Raw genomic sequence first — 16,406 nt, forward strand, 5'->3', positions numbered from 1 at the left:
AGAGATTATTATTTTCCATTTAAAGAGTGTGTGTGTGTAGGCAGGCAGTTCCCGAGTTACGAACAACTCCTACTTGCGAATGGACCTCAATGCCTGCCTCTTGTGCTCCATGCTGGGCCTGGATACTGCAGAGCAGCTATCTTGCAGCACCGGACACATCCCACACTGCAGTACTACATGTACTTCATGGCCAGAAGAGCCCCAGATAACATAACTGCATGCCCAGAACATCCCACATCCCTGCACAGGCTGAAGTTGCACTTAAAAATGCACTTTTCCGACTTGCACACAAATTCCACTTAAAGGGGTTGTAAAGGTTTGTTTTTTTATTTTCTAACTAGGTTCCTTTAAGCTAGTGCATTGTTGGTTCATTAACCTTTTCCTTTGATTTCCCTTCTAAATGTTATTTTTTTCTTTGTCTGAATTTCTCACTTCCTGTTCCTCCTCAGTAAGCTGTTCTGGCTGACTAACCCCCAGCCAGATGATGGGGGCAAGCTTATTGGAGGAGAAACAGGAAGTGAGTTATTCAAACAAAGAAAAAAACATTTAGAAGGGAAATCGAAAGAAAAAGGTAAGTGAACCAACAATGCACTAGCTTAAAGCGGGGGTTCACCCAAAAATATTTTTTTTAAGATTACATTCAGCCGAGTTGTCCTAATGACAATCGGCAGTTTTTTTTGTTTTTTTTTCCCGTACATACCGTATATCACCACCGCTTCCGGGTATGTCTTCTGTGGGACTGGGCGTTCCTATCTGATTGACAGGCTTCCGACCGTCGCATACAGCGCATCACGACTTACCGAAAGAAGCCGAACGTCGGTGCGGCTCTATACGGCGCCTGCGCACCGACATTCGGCTTCTTTCGGCAACTCGTGAAGCGTAGTATGCGACGGTCGGAAGCCTGACAATCAGATAGGAACCCACAGTCCCGCAGAAGACATACCTGGAAGCAGTGAAAATAAAGTATGTACGGAAAAAAAAAAACAGCCGATTGTCATTAGGACAACTCGGCTGAATGTAATGTTAAAAATGTATTTTTTGGGTGAACCTCCACTTTGAAGTAACCCATTTAGAAAATAAAAAAACAACCTTTACAACCCCTTTAAGAACAAACCTACCTACCTATTGTGTTCAAAACTCGGGTACTGCCTGTGTGTAATTTATATATATATATATATATATATATATATATATATATATACACACACATACATATATATACACACACACACACACACACACACACACTGGGAAAAATAAGTATTGAACACGTCACCATTTTTCTAGGTAAATATATTTCTAAAGGTGCTATTGACATGACATTTTCAACACTTCTGTAACAACCCATGCAATCCATACATACAAAGAAACCAAAAACATATCTGTTCAGAAATTAAAGTTATGTGTAATGGAATGACACAAGGAAAAAGTATTAAACACACTAACTGAAATGTATGTAATACTTCGTACAAAATCCTTTGTTGGTAATGACAGCTTCAAGACGACACCTCTATGGAGAAACTAATAGCATGCATTGCTCAGGTGCGATTTTGGCCCATTCTTCAAAATCTTGAAGGTTCCGTGGGCCTCGTCTATGAACTCTGGGCCAAATTCTCAAAAAAGCTGCCTAACTTAACTTTCAGCAGTTACGTTACACTAAATTAAAATTTCTACCTAAGTGCCTGATCTTCAAAGCACTTACCTAGAAATTTCAGGCCGTGTAACTTAAGTGCCGCCGTCGTAAGGCGGTCCTCCTCTCCTGGGGGCGTTTAAAATTTAAATGAGGCGCGCTCCCGCGCCGGCCGTACTGCGCATGCGTGTGACGTCATTTTCCCGACGTGCAGCGCGCGAACGTAATTAACGCCGGGCGGCTTTGAGAATTTCGACGGGACACTAAAGTTGCGACGGGTGAAAAAAAAAAAGACGCGCCGGGAAAACAAACAATTATAAAAAAAAATTACAGCGTCGCTCAGCATGCATTCCTGAGAGGGAGAACTCCATGCCAATTTTCAAAGAAAAAAACGGCATGGGTTCCCCCCCCCCAGGAGCATACCAGGCCCTTAGGTCTGGTATGGGTTGTAAGGAGACCCCCCCACGCCGAAAAATCGACGTAGGGGGTCCCCCTACAATCCATACCAGACCCGTATCCAAAGCACGCTACCCGGCCGGTCAGGAAGGGAGTGGGGACGAGCGAGCGCCCCCCCCTCCTGAGCCGTGCCAGGCCGCATGCCCTCAACATGGGGGGGTTGGGTGCTCTGGGGCAGGGGGGCGCACTGCGGGCCCCCCCCACCCCAGAGCACCCTGTCCCCATGTTGATGAGGACAGGACCTCTTCCCGACAACCCTTGCCGTTGGTTGTCGGGGTCTGCGGGCGGGGGCTTATCGGAATCTGGGAGTCCCCTCAAATAAGGGGGCCCCCAGATACCGGCCCCCCACCCTAAGTGAATGGATATGGGGTACATCGTACCCCTACCCATTCACCTGGAGGCAAAAAGTAAGTTAGTAAACACACAACACAAGGCTTTTTAAAATAATTTATTATTCTGCTCCGGATGCCCCCCCTGTCTTCTTTATTAGCTCTATTACCAGGGGGGGCTTCTTCTTCCACTCTCCGGGGGTCTTCTTCCACTCTCCGGGGGGGGGGTTTCTTCTTCCGCTCTCCGGGGGGGGGCTTCTCCGCTCTCCGGGGGTCTTCTTCCATCTTCTCCCCTCTTCCGCTGTTGACTCGGCGAACCCCGGTTCTTCTGCAGATGTCCGGTGCCTTCTTCTTCAGCGCTGGCTGCCTGCTATCTTTGTGTGTTAGCTCAATTAGTAACAGGCAGCCGGCGCGGTCTTCTGTGACGTCAGGGTCTTCTCTTCTGTTCTTCTCCCCTCTTCCGATGTTGCCTCGTCGCCTCTTGTCGCTGTAATGATGGAAGCGCGCCTTGCATCCCATTTATATAGGCATCACCGTCCCATCATGCTCCGGTAGGTACCCACGTGGTGGGTGCACGTGGGTAGGCACCCACCACGTGGGTACCTGCCGGAGCATGATGGGACGGTGATGCCTATATAAATGGGATGCAAGGCGCGCTTCCATCATTACAGTGACAAGAGGCGACGAGGCAACATCGGAAGAGGGGAGAAGAAGAACCTGACGTCACAGAAGACCGCGCCGGCTGCCTGTTAGAAATTGAGCTAACACACACAGATAGCAGGCAGCCAGCGCTGTGCGCCCCCCTGCCCCAGAGCACCCAACCCCCCCATGTTGAGGGCATGCGGCCTGGCACGGCTAAGGGGGGGGGGACGCTCGCTCATCCCCACTCCCTTCCTGACCGGCCGGGTAGCGTGCTTTGGATACGGGTCTGGTATGGATTGTAGGGGGACCCCTACGTCGATTTTTCGGCGGAGGGGGGGTCTCCTTACAACCCATACCAGACCTAAGGGCCTGGTATGCTCCTGGGGGGGAACCCATGCCGGTTTTGAATTTAAAAATTGCCGTGGAGTTCTCCCTCAGGAATGCATACCAAATGCCGTCGCTTGAATGGGCCTTTACAAGGTTTGACTAACTTTACAAATTATAAAACCAGCCCTAGTTTTGCGCAGGCAAATTCGGAACTTACGCAGAAATCACAATGATGAAATGCTTTGAAAATCTGCTTAAGTCCTCATTTGCATACGCAAAGCTGCATTTCAATGAGAAATGCCCCCAGTGGCGGATGCGGTACTGCATCCTAAGATCTGACCGTGTAAGTGTCTTACACATGTCAGATTTTCTGCCTAACTTTGGAAAAAGCCTTTTGAGAATTGTTTCCAAAGTTAGGCACAGACTGAACAGCAGTTAAGTCTGCGTATCTCTTTTGAGAATCAGGCCCTCTGATCTTTAGTTCTTTCCATACATATTCTATTGAAGCCAATTGAGAGTTTTTTTGGCTGTGTTTGACTTTCATTGTCTTGTTAAAAATGTCCACCCTTGTGTCATCATCCTGGTATTGGGCCCTAATTTGGACATTTTCACTTAGTGGTGTACTTACTTTTGTTGTCAGTGGTTTCTAGACATTAATGGCTGTTTGTTGAGTTGACTTGAGTTATCTCCCAAAGGAAGTCTCGAGGAGTGATGAAACTATTAGGACTGGCTGACGTGTGAGGAACTAGGAAGCAACCAAGGAAAGAGAGGGTCAGCGTAAAGGACGTCAAATTTTGTTTGGGTGCGATATCGAACGACTGCGTAATTTTCAGTTTAAGCGACGCAGTGCCGTATCGCAATAAAGGCTTTGGTCAGGAAGGGGGTAAATACTTCCGGGGCTAAAGTGGTTAACATAAGCTTGTTTAATTTTGAATTCACAATAAACCCTGGAAGCTGATGGTGGTTTCCATGCATAGCTGCATCAGGTTTTTGCACACACCAGTTTTTGTAAATCCCCCTCAAAATGTCTTCATTTAGACTAAAAGATTCTGCATGTACTCTACCAGGTATGCAACAGTCTTCTTCCATCTGAAGACTTTACATCCTCTGTAGACATCAAGGATGAGTACTTGCATGTTCCAATTTTTCCCATCACACCAGCGCATCATTCACTTTTTTTCGGGTTTTGCTATGTCAGATATATACAACTGTCAAATTCTTCAGACTTTCATATAAAATCTGTTTTTAGAAGGAAACATCAGCTTTGTTGAGTGAACATTTCTAAAACAAATGCTACTGGAAAATGTTTACACATGCTGTCCTCTAATACAATGGAAAATATACACTATTGGTCAAATGTAAATGAGTCAATTTTAGCTGAATCAATTTTTTTGGGAGGAGGACATATCAAACATTGGGTGCAAAGCTATTCAACATATTTGACTAATGTCATGTATAATACAACATTGACATATAGGAGGTGGAGTAAAGAAGTGTTTAAAAAAACTGATGCAGAAATGGGATGTGCCCATGTGGGAATGGCTACCTAAACTTTCCAAATAAAAAGGGCAGCAGCATAAGTTGAAAGTGGGGCTCCATTACAAGATGGCCAAAGAAGGAACTTCAGCTGGGAATTGTGCTAAATCTTCACAATGAGAGAACAGGATTTCTGCAATTGCATAGCCTGGAGCCCTGGTTGCCTACAGAGATTATGAAGCTGCTATAAGCTGAGCCAAGTGACTTTTCAGTGCATTTCAATTGTAACTTGTATACAGACCATCCATGGCTATTTTCGAGGAAGGTTAGGTAGTGTGTGCACGTGTTGTATGTATATATATATATATATATATATATATATATATATATATATACACACACACACACACACACACACACACACACACACACACACTTTATATGCACTGTATTGTTTTTCTACAAATATAAGTAGTTTTGTTTAGTAAAACACATTAATATACTGCAAAGGTTTATGCTTCCTTGCTTTATTGCAAAGTGACCTACAAGATACAAAGCATAATGTGGTTAAGTGTGTAGCTTTTCCACTTGGCCCCTTTTTCGCACCTTGCATGTTCACAAAGTTTCTAGACAATGTGCTTGCCTTGTATTGCTTCCAGTGAATGCCCACTGTGGGATATCTGGAGGACCTCCCCTATTTAATGAGCTGTCGGCACAATTATTGACCAAAAACGTGATGCAGATAGTTCAAACCCTAAAAAAAAAATTAAAACGTTCAGAAGTCAGCGTTGGAGTCAACTCATTAGTATATAGGCGTCATCCTACACACAGCTCAAGCTATTCTCTCCCCCAAAGAAGAAATGTGTTTTTTTTTTTTAATTACAACACTTTCCACTCCCAGGCTCTGACTTTTCTGTCCAGGATTTAACCGTCTCTTCACTTTTGCATGAGTGTTGATAGTCATCTTGTTAAAGATAGTCCCATTTACAAAGTTGAAACCCCTACATCGCAATATTCTGTCATTGTGGGACAAATCTGTTCAGTCTCTAGACAAATCTATTTGCTTGCTTTCAAGGTCCAAGTTATCTCTGGGCTGGTGGTTCATGCATCCAGCTCTGGAGTTGGGAAAATCATTCCTTTTGATCTCTTGGAAGATCCTCACAATGGATCTCAGCCTGTCAGGCCGGTCTCTCAATGACATCCTGTAGCTGCAGGCAATTTGGTTGTCCCTACAGCATTATACATTCCAGCTGGTGGGTCATTTGATCAGGATCCAGTTGGACAAGGCCAAAGCAGTGGCATACACGAATCGTCAGAGAATAAAAAACTCTTACGTTTTGTCAGTAAGATAGGGATTCATTCCTTGGCAGAACATCATGCTCCAGTCTTGTCTGTAATTGACATTCCAGGTGTGGATAATTGGCAGTCATACTCCTTCAGGCAGCAGCCCTCGATACAGGAAAATGGGCCCTACACACAAAAGGTATTCCAAGACCTGGTCCTCCTGGCCTTCAGGTTCAAAAACAAATTTAACAGGTTTATCTCCATCTACAGAGATCCTTTGGCAAAAGAAGAAGTGGATGCTCTGGTGGCTCTGTGGGATTAAATACAGCCTGATCTATGCTCAGTCATAAACCACCTTCTGCGTCTGATTTGCACAATAGAGAGGGAGGGCATTCCATTGATCCTCATAGCTTCAGACTGGTCTAGGCAGATGCAATACTCAAACCTTAGCATACTCCTGGCAGATGCTACATGGCCACATCCAGGTCATCAGGATCTCCTACCCCAAGGACCGATTTACCACCCTGCTTCACTGTTGCTTGCTTTAATTTTCATGAGTGTTGAAGTCTAGAGCTTAAGAGATACTATAGAAGTCTCTCTGAATCTGTGATGGATACAATTCTAAAAAATAGGTAATTCACTTTTTAAATAGGTCTACCATAGCACATAGAAGACATAGTTCATTTGGTGTGAGAAAATTAACTTTTATCCCAGGTAATATTCTGTGGGACACAACCTTGCCTATTTACAATAAGATCTGGACCAGCATTTAGCCAAAAATCCATCAAAAGTCAAATCTCAGCTCTTTTGATCTAGTTCTAGAGACTGCTAGCCTCCCATTTCTGATGGGACTCCCCCCTATACGTTCACCCCTTTCTCCATGGGATTTGAATTTTGTTTTTGGTACTTCAAAAAAAGGCTTAAAAACTGTGGAGGCCTACAGTCTCTTTCCTTTCCAAGATTTCAGCCTTCCGCCTCAAACAGGATATTCAACTTCCATCCCTTTGTCCAGGTCTGGTACAAAAGAAGCAGATTTGCTTTCATTGTCCGGATTTGGACAGTACTATATGAGGCGTCTACCTTACAGGCACTGCTTCCATTGGGAAGAAGGACTTACTCGTTGTAATTCCATAAGGGAACCAGCTTCTTGATCCACAATTTCTCAGTAGCTCAGACAGCTTATTGTTCAAGCTTCCCTCTGTCCATCTCTTAAAAAGGAGATTTCCCTTCATTGTCTCAATGTAGTTCATGCTACATGTCTACTTTACAACCGCGGCTTCAGTTAGGAAGAGAGACTCTTTCTTGGACATTCCAGATGATCCTTGCAAAGGGAAACCATCTTCTCACTCCACAATTTCTCAGCGGCCCAGACAGATTATTGTTCAAGCCTATGGGCTCAAGGACCAAGGGCCAGATTCTCGTACCGGCGGCGCAGCGTAACGTAACCCGTTTACGTTACACCGCCGCAAGTTTTCAGTCTAAGTGCCCGATCCACAAAGCACTTACCTGGAAACTTGCGGCGGTGTATCGTAAACCCGTCCGGCGCAAGGCGGTCCAATTCAAATGGGGCGGGTACCATTTCAATTAGGCGCGCTCCCGCGCCGGACGTACTGCACATGCTCCGTTTGCATCTTTCCCGACGTGCTTTGCGCGAAATTACGGTGGCGCGACGGGTTTGTGAATCTCGACGTCCGTAACGTACTTACGCCGGGAAAAAAAAAATTCAAAAGCGACGCGGGAACGACGGCCATACTTTAACATGGTGTAAAGTTAAGCAATGAAAAACATTGCTTAACTTTGCGACGGGAATCTACGACTTGCGCCGACGTAACGACGGAAAAAATCTTCGTGGATCGCCGTAACTGCTAAATTGCATACCCGACGCTGGTTTACGACGCAAACTCCCCCCAGCGGCGGCCGAAGTATTGCATCCTAAGATCCGACGGTGTAATTCAATTACACCTGTCGGATCTTAGGGCTAGCTATGCGTAACTGATTCTATGAATCAGTCGCATAGTTAGAATGGCCCGAAAACAGACATACGACGGCGTATCAGGAGATACGCCGTCGTATCTCTTTTGTGAATCTGGCCCCAAGTTCCTATCTTTCCCTGTACAATTATATCAAACACCTGCAGATAGCTGCAGCCCCTGTCAGCCTGTCATTGCTTTGTGCTGCAACTATTTGCATCCACCTTTAAAGCGAAGCTCCACCCTAAAGTGGAACTCCCGCTGATCGGAATCCTCCCCCCTCCGGTGTCACATTTGACACCTTTCAAGGGGGAGGGGGGTGCAGACAGGTATTTGCACCCACTTCCGGCCACACAGTCTCGGGCATGACGTTACCTCCCCCCCGTTGTGTTCTGGGAACGCTCGGCTCCCAGAACACAGTGGGAGCCAATCGGCAGGCGTATCGCGACTCGCGCATGCGCCGTAGGGAACTGGGCAGTGAAGCCGGAGCGCTTCACTTCCTGGTTCCCTCACCGAGGATGGCGGGGGGGGGGGGGGGGCAGCAGAGTGACGAGCGATCGCTTAGTGTCCTAATATTAAAAGTCAGCAGCTGCAGTATTTGTAGCTGCTGGTTTTTAATATTTTTTTTCAGCAGACATCCGCTTTAAATTTATACAGGTATTCACTAAATTCTCACTGCAGCTGGTGCTAAAATACGGCATGAATGAGACGTAAGGTCTTTCATGTAGCTCTTTAAGCTGCAGGGAGTCCAGAGTTTTTTTTTTAATGTTGTTTTCAGTGGGCCTGTTATTGTGTTTGCGGTGTTTCCCACCTGAGTTTTATGGATTTTTGTACATTCCAAATATCTCTAAATATGGTGTCCCTCAATGAACGAGAAAGAAAAAAGTGATTTTTGAAGTTCGTTGAGGAACAGAAGTCTCACCCCTCTGCATTTATGGTTTTGCTCTCAGCATTGCTTTGTTACAAAACCAAGGTATGCTGTGAGTGGGAGGTGTTATGCAAGGCTGGGGACTTGTTTTTTCCATCTAAATCCTCCTGTGGGCAGTAGTATAACTCAAAAGGTCTTTGAATCCTGTATCACTCAATAAATTCTAAGAAAGGATTTTTGTAATCGCCATTAAAATCTTTATTATTCAAACAATTTGTTGTGTGAAGATTCAACTGCTTTAATAAATCAGCCTCTATCTTTTCTCCTTACCCTATGTCTGATGGTGTACCACAAGGCTGTTCTCTGATCCCTTCTTCGGGTGATAAGTTTATTTCGTTTTCGATTTCAATACAATGACAATAAAATAGAAAAACGTTCAACTCCCAGGTAAACATTGTCTTGTGTTCCTTACTGTCTGCCAACTTCCATTTAATTTCACTTTCTTGAATGCAATATGGATGTTAGTACAGGGATCTCACCTGCTGAGCTATTGTGTTCTGACAGGGTGACGACACCCCCCTCCCCAGAAAACTCCGGTCATCGCTCTCAGCCATTGGCATTGGAACCCGGTCTGCAGAACTTTTTCGGTCATGAGCTTTCCATTCACATGGGCCGAATGCCTGCCGGTTTCTATTGAACCACCCGATGCCGGTCGACATTTGACCCGTGTGTACTATACTGTAATTTCATTCTATTTCACGGTATAAAATATTTTTAAAACGTTAGCACATGAGAAGTTACTTACAGAGTCCAAAGTATGCCCACCCTTTCTGCCCCCCTCTTCTATTCAAAGAAGCTGTACTATAGATTTAATGACTGAAAAGTGATTTATGAATGGAGAAAGCAGACCTTTCATTCATTTGCCCGTGCTACATTCAGAGATCACTTTTTTTCATGAAAGCATCTAGGAATAGAGAATGGAGGCAGAAAGGGCAGGCACGGTTGGCACTCTTGATGAGTGGCTGTCACATGTCCAGAAAGTTATGGCTGCAGGGTATGGAAGGGGCTAAAAGGACTTCAGATTACCGCTGGCACAAGGGACACTTAAAAAATAAACAAAAAAAAAGAAAGTTTACCTACTCTTAGAAAACCCTTCGATTACCCACAGACCTCAAGTCATGCTTTCAAATCTAATCTCTGATACAGTCACATTTGGGGATGTTTTCAAGTAGCACAACTAAAGTGACACTTGCAACCCTAATGCCGCGTACACACGGTCGTTTTTTGTGATGAAATAAAACAACGTTTTTCCTCATGAAAAAAAACGAAGTTTTTCTAACTTCATCATAAAAAACGACGTTGCCCACACAACGTCGTTTTCTGAAAATGCTCTAGCAAAGCGCGGTTACGTACAACGGCACTCTGTTCCATTCAAGCTCCGATCTCATAACTTTCTTCTGAGCATGCGCGGGTTTAAAATGTCGTTTAAAACGTCGTTTTAGCCCACACACGATCATTTTTTATGCCACAAAAAACGACATTTTGAAAAACGACACAAAAAATTGAAGCATGTTCGAATTTTTTTTTTGGTCGTTTTTTAGAAGACAAAAAACGATGTGAAGCCCACACACGATCATTTTAAATGACGTTTTTAAAAACGTTGTTTTATTTCATCACAAAAAACGACCGTGTGTACGCGGCATTAATAGAAAAACAAAACAAGGTTTGATGAATTTTCAGTCACTGACCTGTGTCTCCACACACCAATGTCTTCTCAATACATGGGATCTCTGTGTAGCCAAAACTTAGAAGACTTTTAATTTGTTGTGCTGTGATTGGATGATTCCACATGGCTGTGTTCATAGCTGGGCAGAACAGCAGTGGCTTTGATATATCCCATGCACGGACCACACATGTCTGCAAAGAGAATATATAGCAAAATCTCAAAGTGTTACTAAACCCAGGACCCTGCACAGAAATGCAATCGTTTTAGTAAATATAAACTGCTAAATACCCTTTCTCATCAGCAGTATATACACTGTAGCAGTCTTGTGACTTCTATCACTGTCTGGTTAACGCTTGTAGGAGTTTTCATTTTCCCCTGACCCTCTGTCTGGATGGTGCAGATCGGCCCTGTGCTGATCACATGCACCCTCTCATGAAGAAAAACTGAGCATGTGCAGCCTGTCCCCTGATTTTCTGTTTTATCAGGAAATTGTCTGGAGTCAGTGGAAGCAGGGGGGGGGGGGGGAGGGGGGAATCAAAGAGAAAGGGTCACAGAGCTTTTTTTTTTAACACAATGCAGAGGATTAACCCCTTAGGTCCCACTGTGCGTATAACAAGCATTCTTTACTGCATTATACAGACTGATTTTACGGTTGTGGCTTTAGTAATACTTTAAGGCTGAACTCCAAGCAAACCACTATAAAAAACACAAATTTTAGGATTCAAGAAGATTTTTAGGATTACAGAACACCTCCCCCTCTACAATACCAGATCTGGGAACAATGCCGGCTGATATCAGTGCAGCATAATCCGAGAGCAAAGGTGATCAGCTCACTGGATTTCTGACAGGATCATAATATAGGTCTCCACTTATTGAACAGATCTAACAAAATTCTTTCAATTGTATATTTAACAGATCAAAGTGAACAAATAAGGAGGCGTTCATTGTTAGTTGAGTTTACACACATTATAAAAAGGAATACAGGGTATCATCTCTCCAAATAGACACCAGACACATAGAAACTAGGCTACCTAGAAGTTATAACCACTGCTCAGCTGTAGACATGGAGAAAAATGTGACAGACATACACAGTGAGAAATTACTTTCCCCATGTGTGCATGTCATCTGCTGTCCATGCCCCTACTGGCTGCAACTGCATAAGAAAGGTTGATATTGGCCAACGGTTCAAAGCTTTCTTACTGCAGCAGTGCCGAGTGGGGAACATGTCTTTAACCCTTTCGCTGCCAGGCCGTGTGCTCCACTTTTAAACTCAGATGGCCAGGCCATTTTTGCAATTTCATTGCTTTTTTATTTTTCCCTTATGGCTTTCATAGTTTGTTAAAGATCACCCCCCACACCATATATTTTATGAAAGCACACGACCAATAGAATACAAATTAGGTGCTACTGATTTTTAGTGCACAATGATATTTGCACAAAATGTTTTTTTAAAAACAATATTTTATTAAAAAAAAAAAACCCACACTAAAATTATCAGATAAAAAAAAAAACACAGCACATTTTACAAAACTCCAACGAAATATAAAAGCTTAACCTGCATGGAGTTAATAAATAACAAAAATTTGTAATTTTTAAATGATGCTTTTTTGCAAAAAGGTGAAAACAAAAACAAACATACACAAAAATGTAAATAACAAAAATTTCTTAAAAAAAAAAAAAAAGAAAACACTGAAGAAGGTTTTCATTGTTCCCTTACAGCTTTCAGCATTTGTTAAAGACCCCTAACCATATATTTTCTGAAAGCATAGGACTAGTAGATTAAAAAGAAGAAGGTGCTAATGATTTAGGCCCCACAATTGTTTAACAAATGTTTATCAAAACAATAGATTTGCTAAAGATTTTCTCTAAAATAATTTTTAGCAGATAAAAAAAAAAAAACACAAAAACAGCAAATTTTACTAAATTCCTGCTAAATTTGTACTAAATATAAAAGCTTAACCTGCATTGAGTTAATAAACAAATATTAGTAAATTTCAAAATTGGGCTTTTTTGAGAAATAGTGAAAAAAAAAAAAAATCGGACGTACGCCAAAATTTCTCAAAAAATCGGGAGGTTTTCCTTTATCACTTAAAGCTTTAAAGGAGTTGTAAATAAAAAAAAATATGTATGCTGAAATGACTGTTTATAGGGTATAGAGACATAATAGTTAACCGATTCCTTTTAAAAATGATTAAAAATAGATAAAAAAAACAATCATATAATGTACCTGTAGTTTCTAGTTTCGTTTTTGCATGTTGTTTCCTGCCTCTCTGCTGTACAGAGCATACAGAGCCACAGAGCCATACAGGGCAGTGATGTTTGGAAAACGAAACTGGGGTTTTAGACAACGAAAACGAAACTGGGGTTTTAGACACACAGTAATCACACCTCCTTGAAGTTAGTGACCACAGAGAGAAAGGGCCAGATTCACGTAGAATCGCGGCGGCGTAACGTATCCTAGATACGTTACACCGCCGCAATTTTTCATCGCAAGTGCCTGATTCACCAAGCACTTGCGATGAAAACCTACGCCGGCGGCCTCCGGCGCAAGGCGGGCCAATTCAAATGGGCGTGTGCCATTTAAATTAGGCGCGCTCCCGCGCCGGACCTACCGCGCATGCTCCGTTTCCGAACTCCCGCCGTGCTTTGCGCGAAGTGACGTCATTTTTTCGAACGGCGACGCGCGTAGCGTAGTTCCGTATTCCCGGACGGCTTACGCAAACGACGTTATTTTTTAAATTTCAACGCGGGAACGACGGCCATACTTTATACAGCAATACGATTGCTGTGTAAAGTTAAGGCAGCATAAAAAACGACTAACTTTGCGACGGGAAACTAGACTAGCGGCGACGTAGCGAATGCGAAAAACCATCGTGGATCGCCGTAACTCCTAATTTGCATACCCGACGCTGGTTTACGACGCAAACTCCCCCCAGCGGCGGCCGCAGTATTGCATCTTAAGATCCGACAGTGTAAAACAATTACACCTGTCGGATCTTATGGATATCTATGCGTAACTGATTCTATGAATCAGTCGCATAGATAGAACAACAGATACGACGGCGTATCAGGAGATACGCAGTCGTATCTGCTCTGTGAATCTGGCCCAAAGCTCCCAGCACTGTGGTTATCAGGAAACAGACAACCAGGAAGTGTGGATATCAGAGAAGAATTATAGCAACTTGAGAGCAAAAACGAACAATGAGGACATGAAAACAGCACTGCATTAAGGTAAAGAAAGCTATTAAGATAAAAAAATAAAAATTCCTTTACAAACCCTTTAAGCTTTGGTTCACACTGACTGCGGGAACTCGCACAATTTCATTCCCGCATGTCAGTCCCAATTTCAGTGGAAATCGCTCCCCGAAATTGCCAAAAGTAGTACAGAATTTGGAAATCGGTGTGTCGGCGTCTCACCGATTAGGACGGTGCCATTGCCATGTCAAATTGCACCAATGTGAAACCAGGGCTAAGAGTTTGTAAAAGACCCCCCAAACCATACATTTTCTGAACACACATGGCTTGTAGAATAAAAAGGTGCTGCGGATTTTTAAGGCACCGCGATATTTGCACAAATGTTTATCAAAAACAATATTTTTCGCAAAAAATAAATAAAAAAGCAGCACTAAAATCATTAATAGGGGATTCATACATGGCAAAATGTACACAACTCCTGCTAAATTCCTAGTAAATATAAAAGTTAAAACTGTATTGAGTTAATAAATATTTGTACCTTTTGAATTGCACCCTTTTGTGAAATGGTGAAGACTGAAGGTACACATAACTAAATAAAACATTTACTATTTTTTTTATAGCTTTCAGAATTTGAAGAGACACCCCAAATTATACATTTTCTGAAAGCACATGACCTGTAGAAAAAAAAAAAAAAAAAAAAACTAACCGATTTTTTTTTGTGGGCCACGCAATAATCATCATATGGCCATTTTCACTAAAAATACACTAAAATTATTATTAGTGCACATAAAACACATACATAACTTAAATTCCTGCTAAATTACTACTAAAGCATTGTTCACAAGTGGCATACTAAAGTGTACGCCCATGGAGGGCAATGTTTATCCACACGGGGATGCACAGGTGGTCCATGCATCCCTGTACAGGCAGGCCCATTTATGTCAACTGGGATGCAACAGCTGCGCAGGCATTGCTGCTTTTCCCAAAATGACATCCATCTTGTTAAATGCCCCCTAACGCAGACAGTGTGAGCTCAGGGACATGCATGCAGACCTACATGGATGAAAAATTGGGAGCAACGGCTCTGTTCGTGGATGCATGGAACACCTGTGCATCCCTGTGAGGTACGCAGTGTATGCCCTATGTGAACAAGGCCTTAGGCCCCTTTCCCATAAGCACACCGATTGGGATCTGAAAAACGTTTAGGCAGACTCAATCTAATCACCTACTGTACTTTATGAAGTGGCTGACAGTTCCATAGAGAACAGCAGGCTGTGTCCATCTCCATGTCCGCTCTGTATCAGCAGAACGGACGCGGACCTGCTATATACAGAACTGGCTTTATATATTTGGCTTGCTGGTGAGCCCAGGTTCATTACTACTTTAAAATATATTTTAATAGGAAAACACCATGTGTGATATCTATCTAAACACAAATCAAAAGTATTGGAACACCTGCCTTTACACGCACATGAACTTTATTGGCATCTCCGTCCATAGGGTTCAATATTGAGTTGACCCACCCTTCGCCCCTCTAACAGTTTTAACTCTTCTGAGAAGGCTGTCCTAAAGGTTTAGGAGTGTGTATGGGATTGTTTGACCATTTTTCCAGAAGCGCATTTGTGAGGTCAGGCTCTAATGTTGGACAAAGAAGGCCTGGCTTGCAGTCTCCACTCTAATTCATCCCAAAGGTGTTCAATTGGTTGAGGTCAGGACAAGATCCTCCACCCCAAACTTTATGGACCTTGCTTTGTGCACTGGTCCATATCATTTGGTGGAGGGGGGTTTATGGTCTGGGGTTGTTTTTCAGGGGTTGGGGTTTGCACCTTAGTTCCAGGCAGCGAACAGAAATCTTAAGGCGTCAGCATACCAAGACATTTTGGACAAATGTCATGCTCCCAACTTTGTGGGAACAGTTTGCGGATGGCCCCTTCCTGTTTCAACATGACTGTGCACCAGTGCAGAAGGCAAGGTCCATAAAAGACATGGATGAGGGAGTTTTGGGGTGGAGGAACTTTACTGGCCTGGATGAATTACAGTGAAGACTGCAGGCCAGGCCTTCTCATCTAACATCATAGAATATATTAATATATTATAGTGCATATTTATGCAACCAATATGTACATACAGGCCCGTCGGAACAGGACAGGCAAAGCAAGAAACTGCCTGGGGCCCCGAGCTGGCCAGGGGCCCCCAGCAGCCGCTTGCTATAAGTGCTGCAGTCTGTCCATGGGACGGGACCCAATGGGACCATTGGTCCCAGGCGGCAGGTTCTGAGAGGCGGCACATTGATGCCTAGAAAACACTGGTCCCGCATGATCGCTCCGCTCCACACGCTGGCCCCGCCCCCCTCTCCTCACCTCCCCTCACTGTGTGGATGCCTTGGCGCCGCTGCTATTACATGTAATAGCAGATCACAGCTGGTCGCCCCCACCCATCCTCTCCGCGGCTCCCCCCTTTGCTGCTGACAAGTGAAAGTCAGTTTTCAGGCTGACGGCCAACA

At 43.6% G+C, this 16,406-nt stretch overlaps 1 protein-coding gene across 5 annotated transcripts in view; it reads right to left on the minus strand.

Annotated features, from left to right (window-relative positions):
* PPCDC (phosphopantothenoylcysteine decarboxylase) overlaps positions 1-16,406 on the minus strand; it is a 62,198-nt gene that overhangs the window by 1,822 nt on the left and 43,970 nt on the right. For all 5 annotated transcript variants that reach the window (XM_040342887.1, XM_040342888.1, XM_040342885.1 and 2 more), the window contains one exon: positions 10,731-10,899. In XM_040342887.1, the coding sequence (XP_040198821.1) occupies positions 10,731-10,899 (169 nt within the window). The remainder of the gene's footprint in view (positions 1-10,730; positions 10,900-16,406) is intronic.

This window comes from Rana temporaria, chromosome 3 (assembly GCF_905171775.1).
Source record: "Rana temporaria chromosome 3, aRanTem1.1, whole genome shotgun sequence".
Classification (NCBI taxonomy): domain Eukaryota; kingdom Metazoa; phylum Chordata; class Amphibia; order Anura; family Ranidae; genus Rana; species Rana temporaria.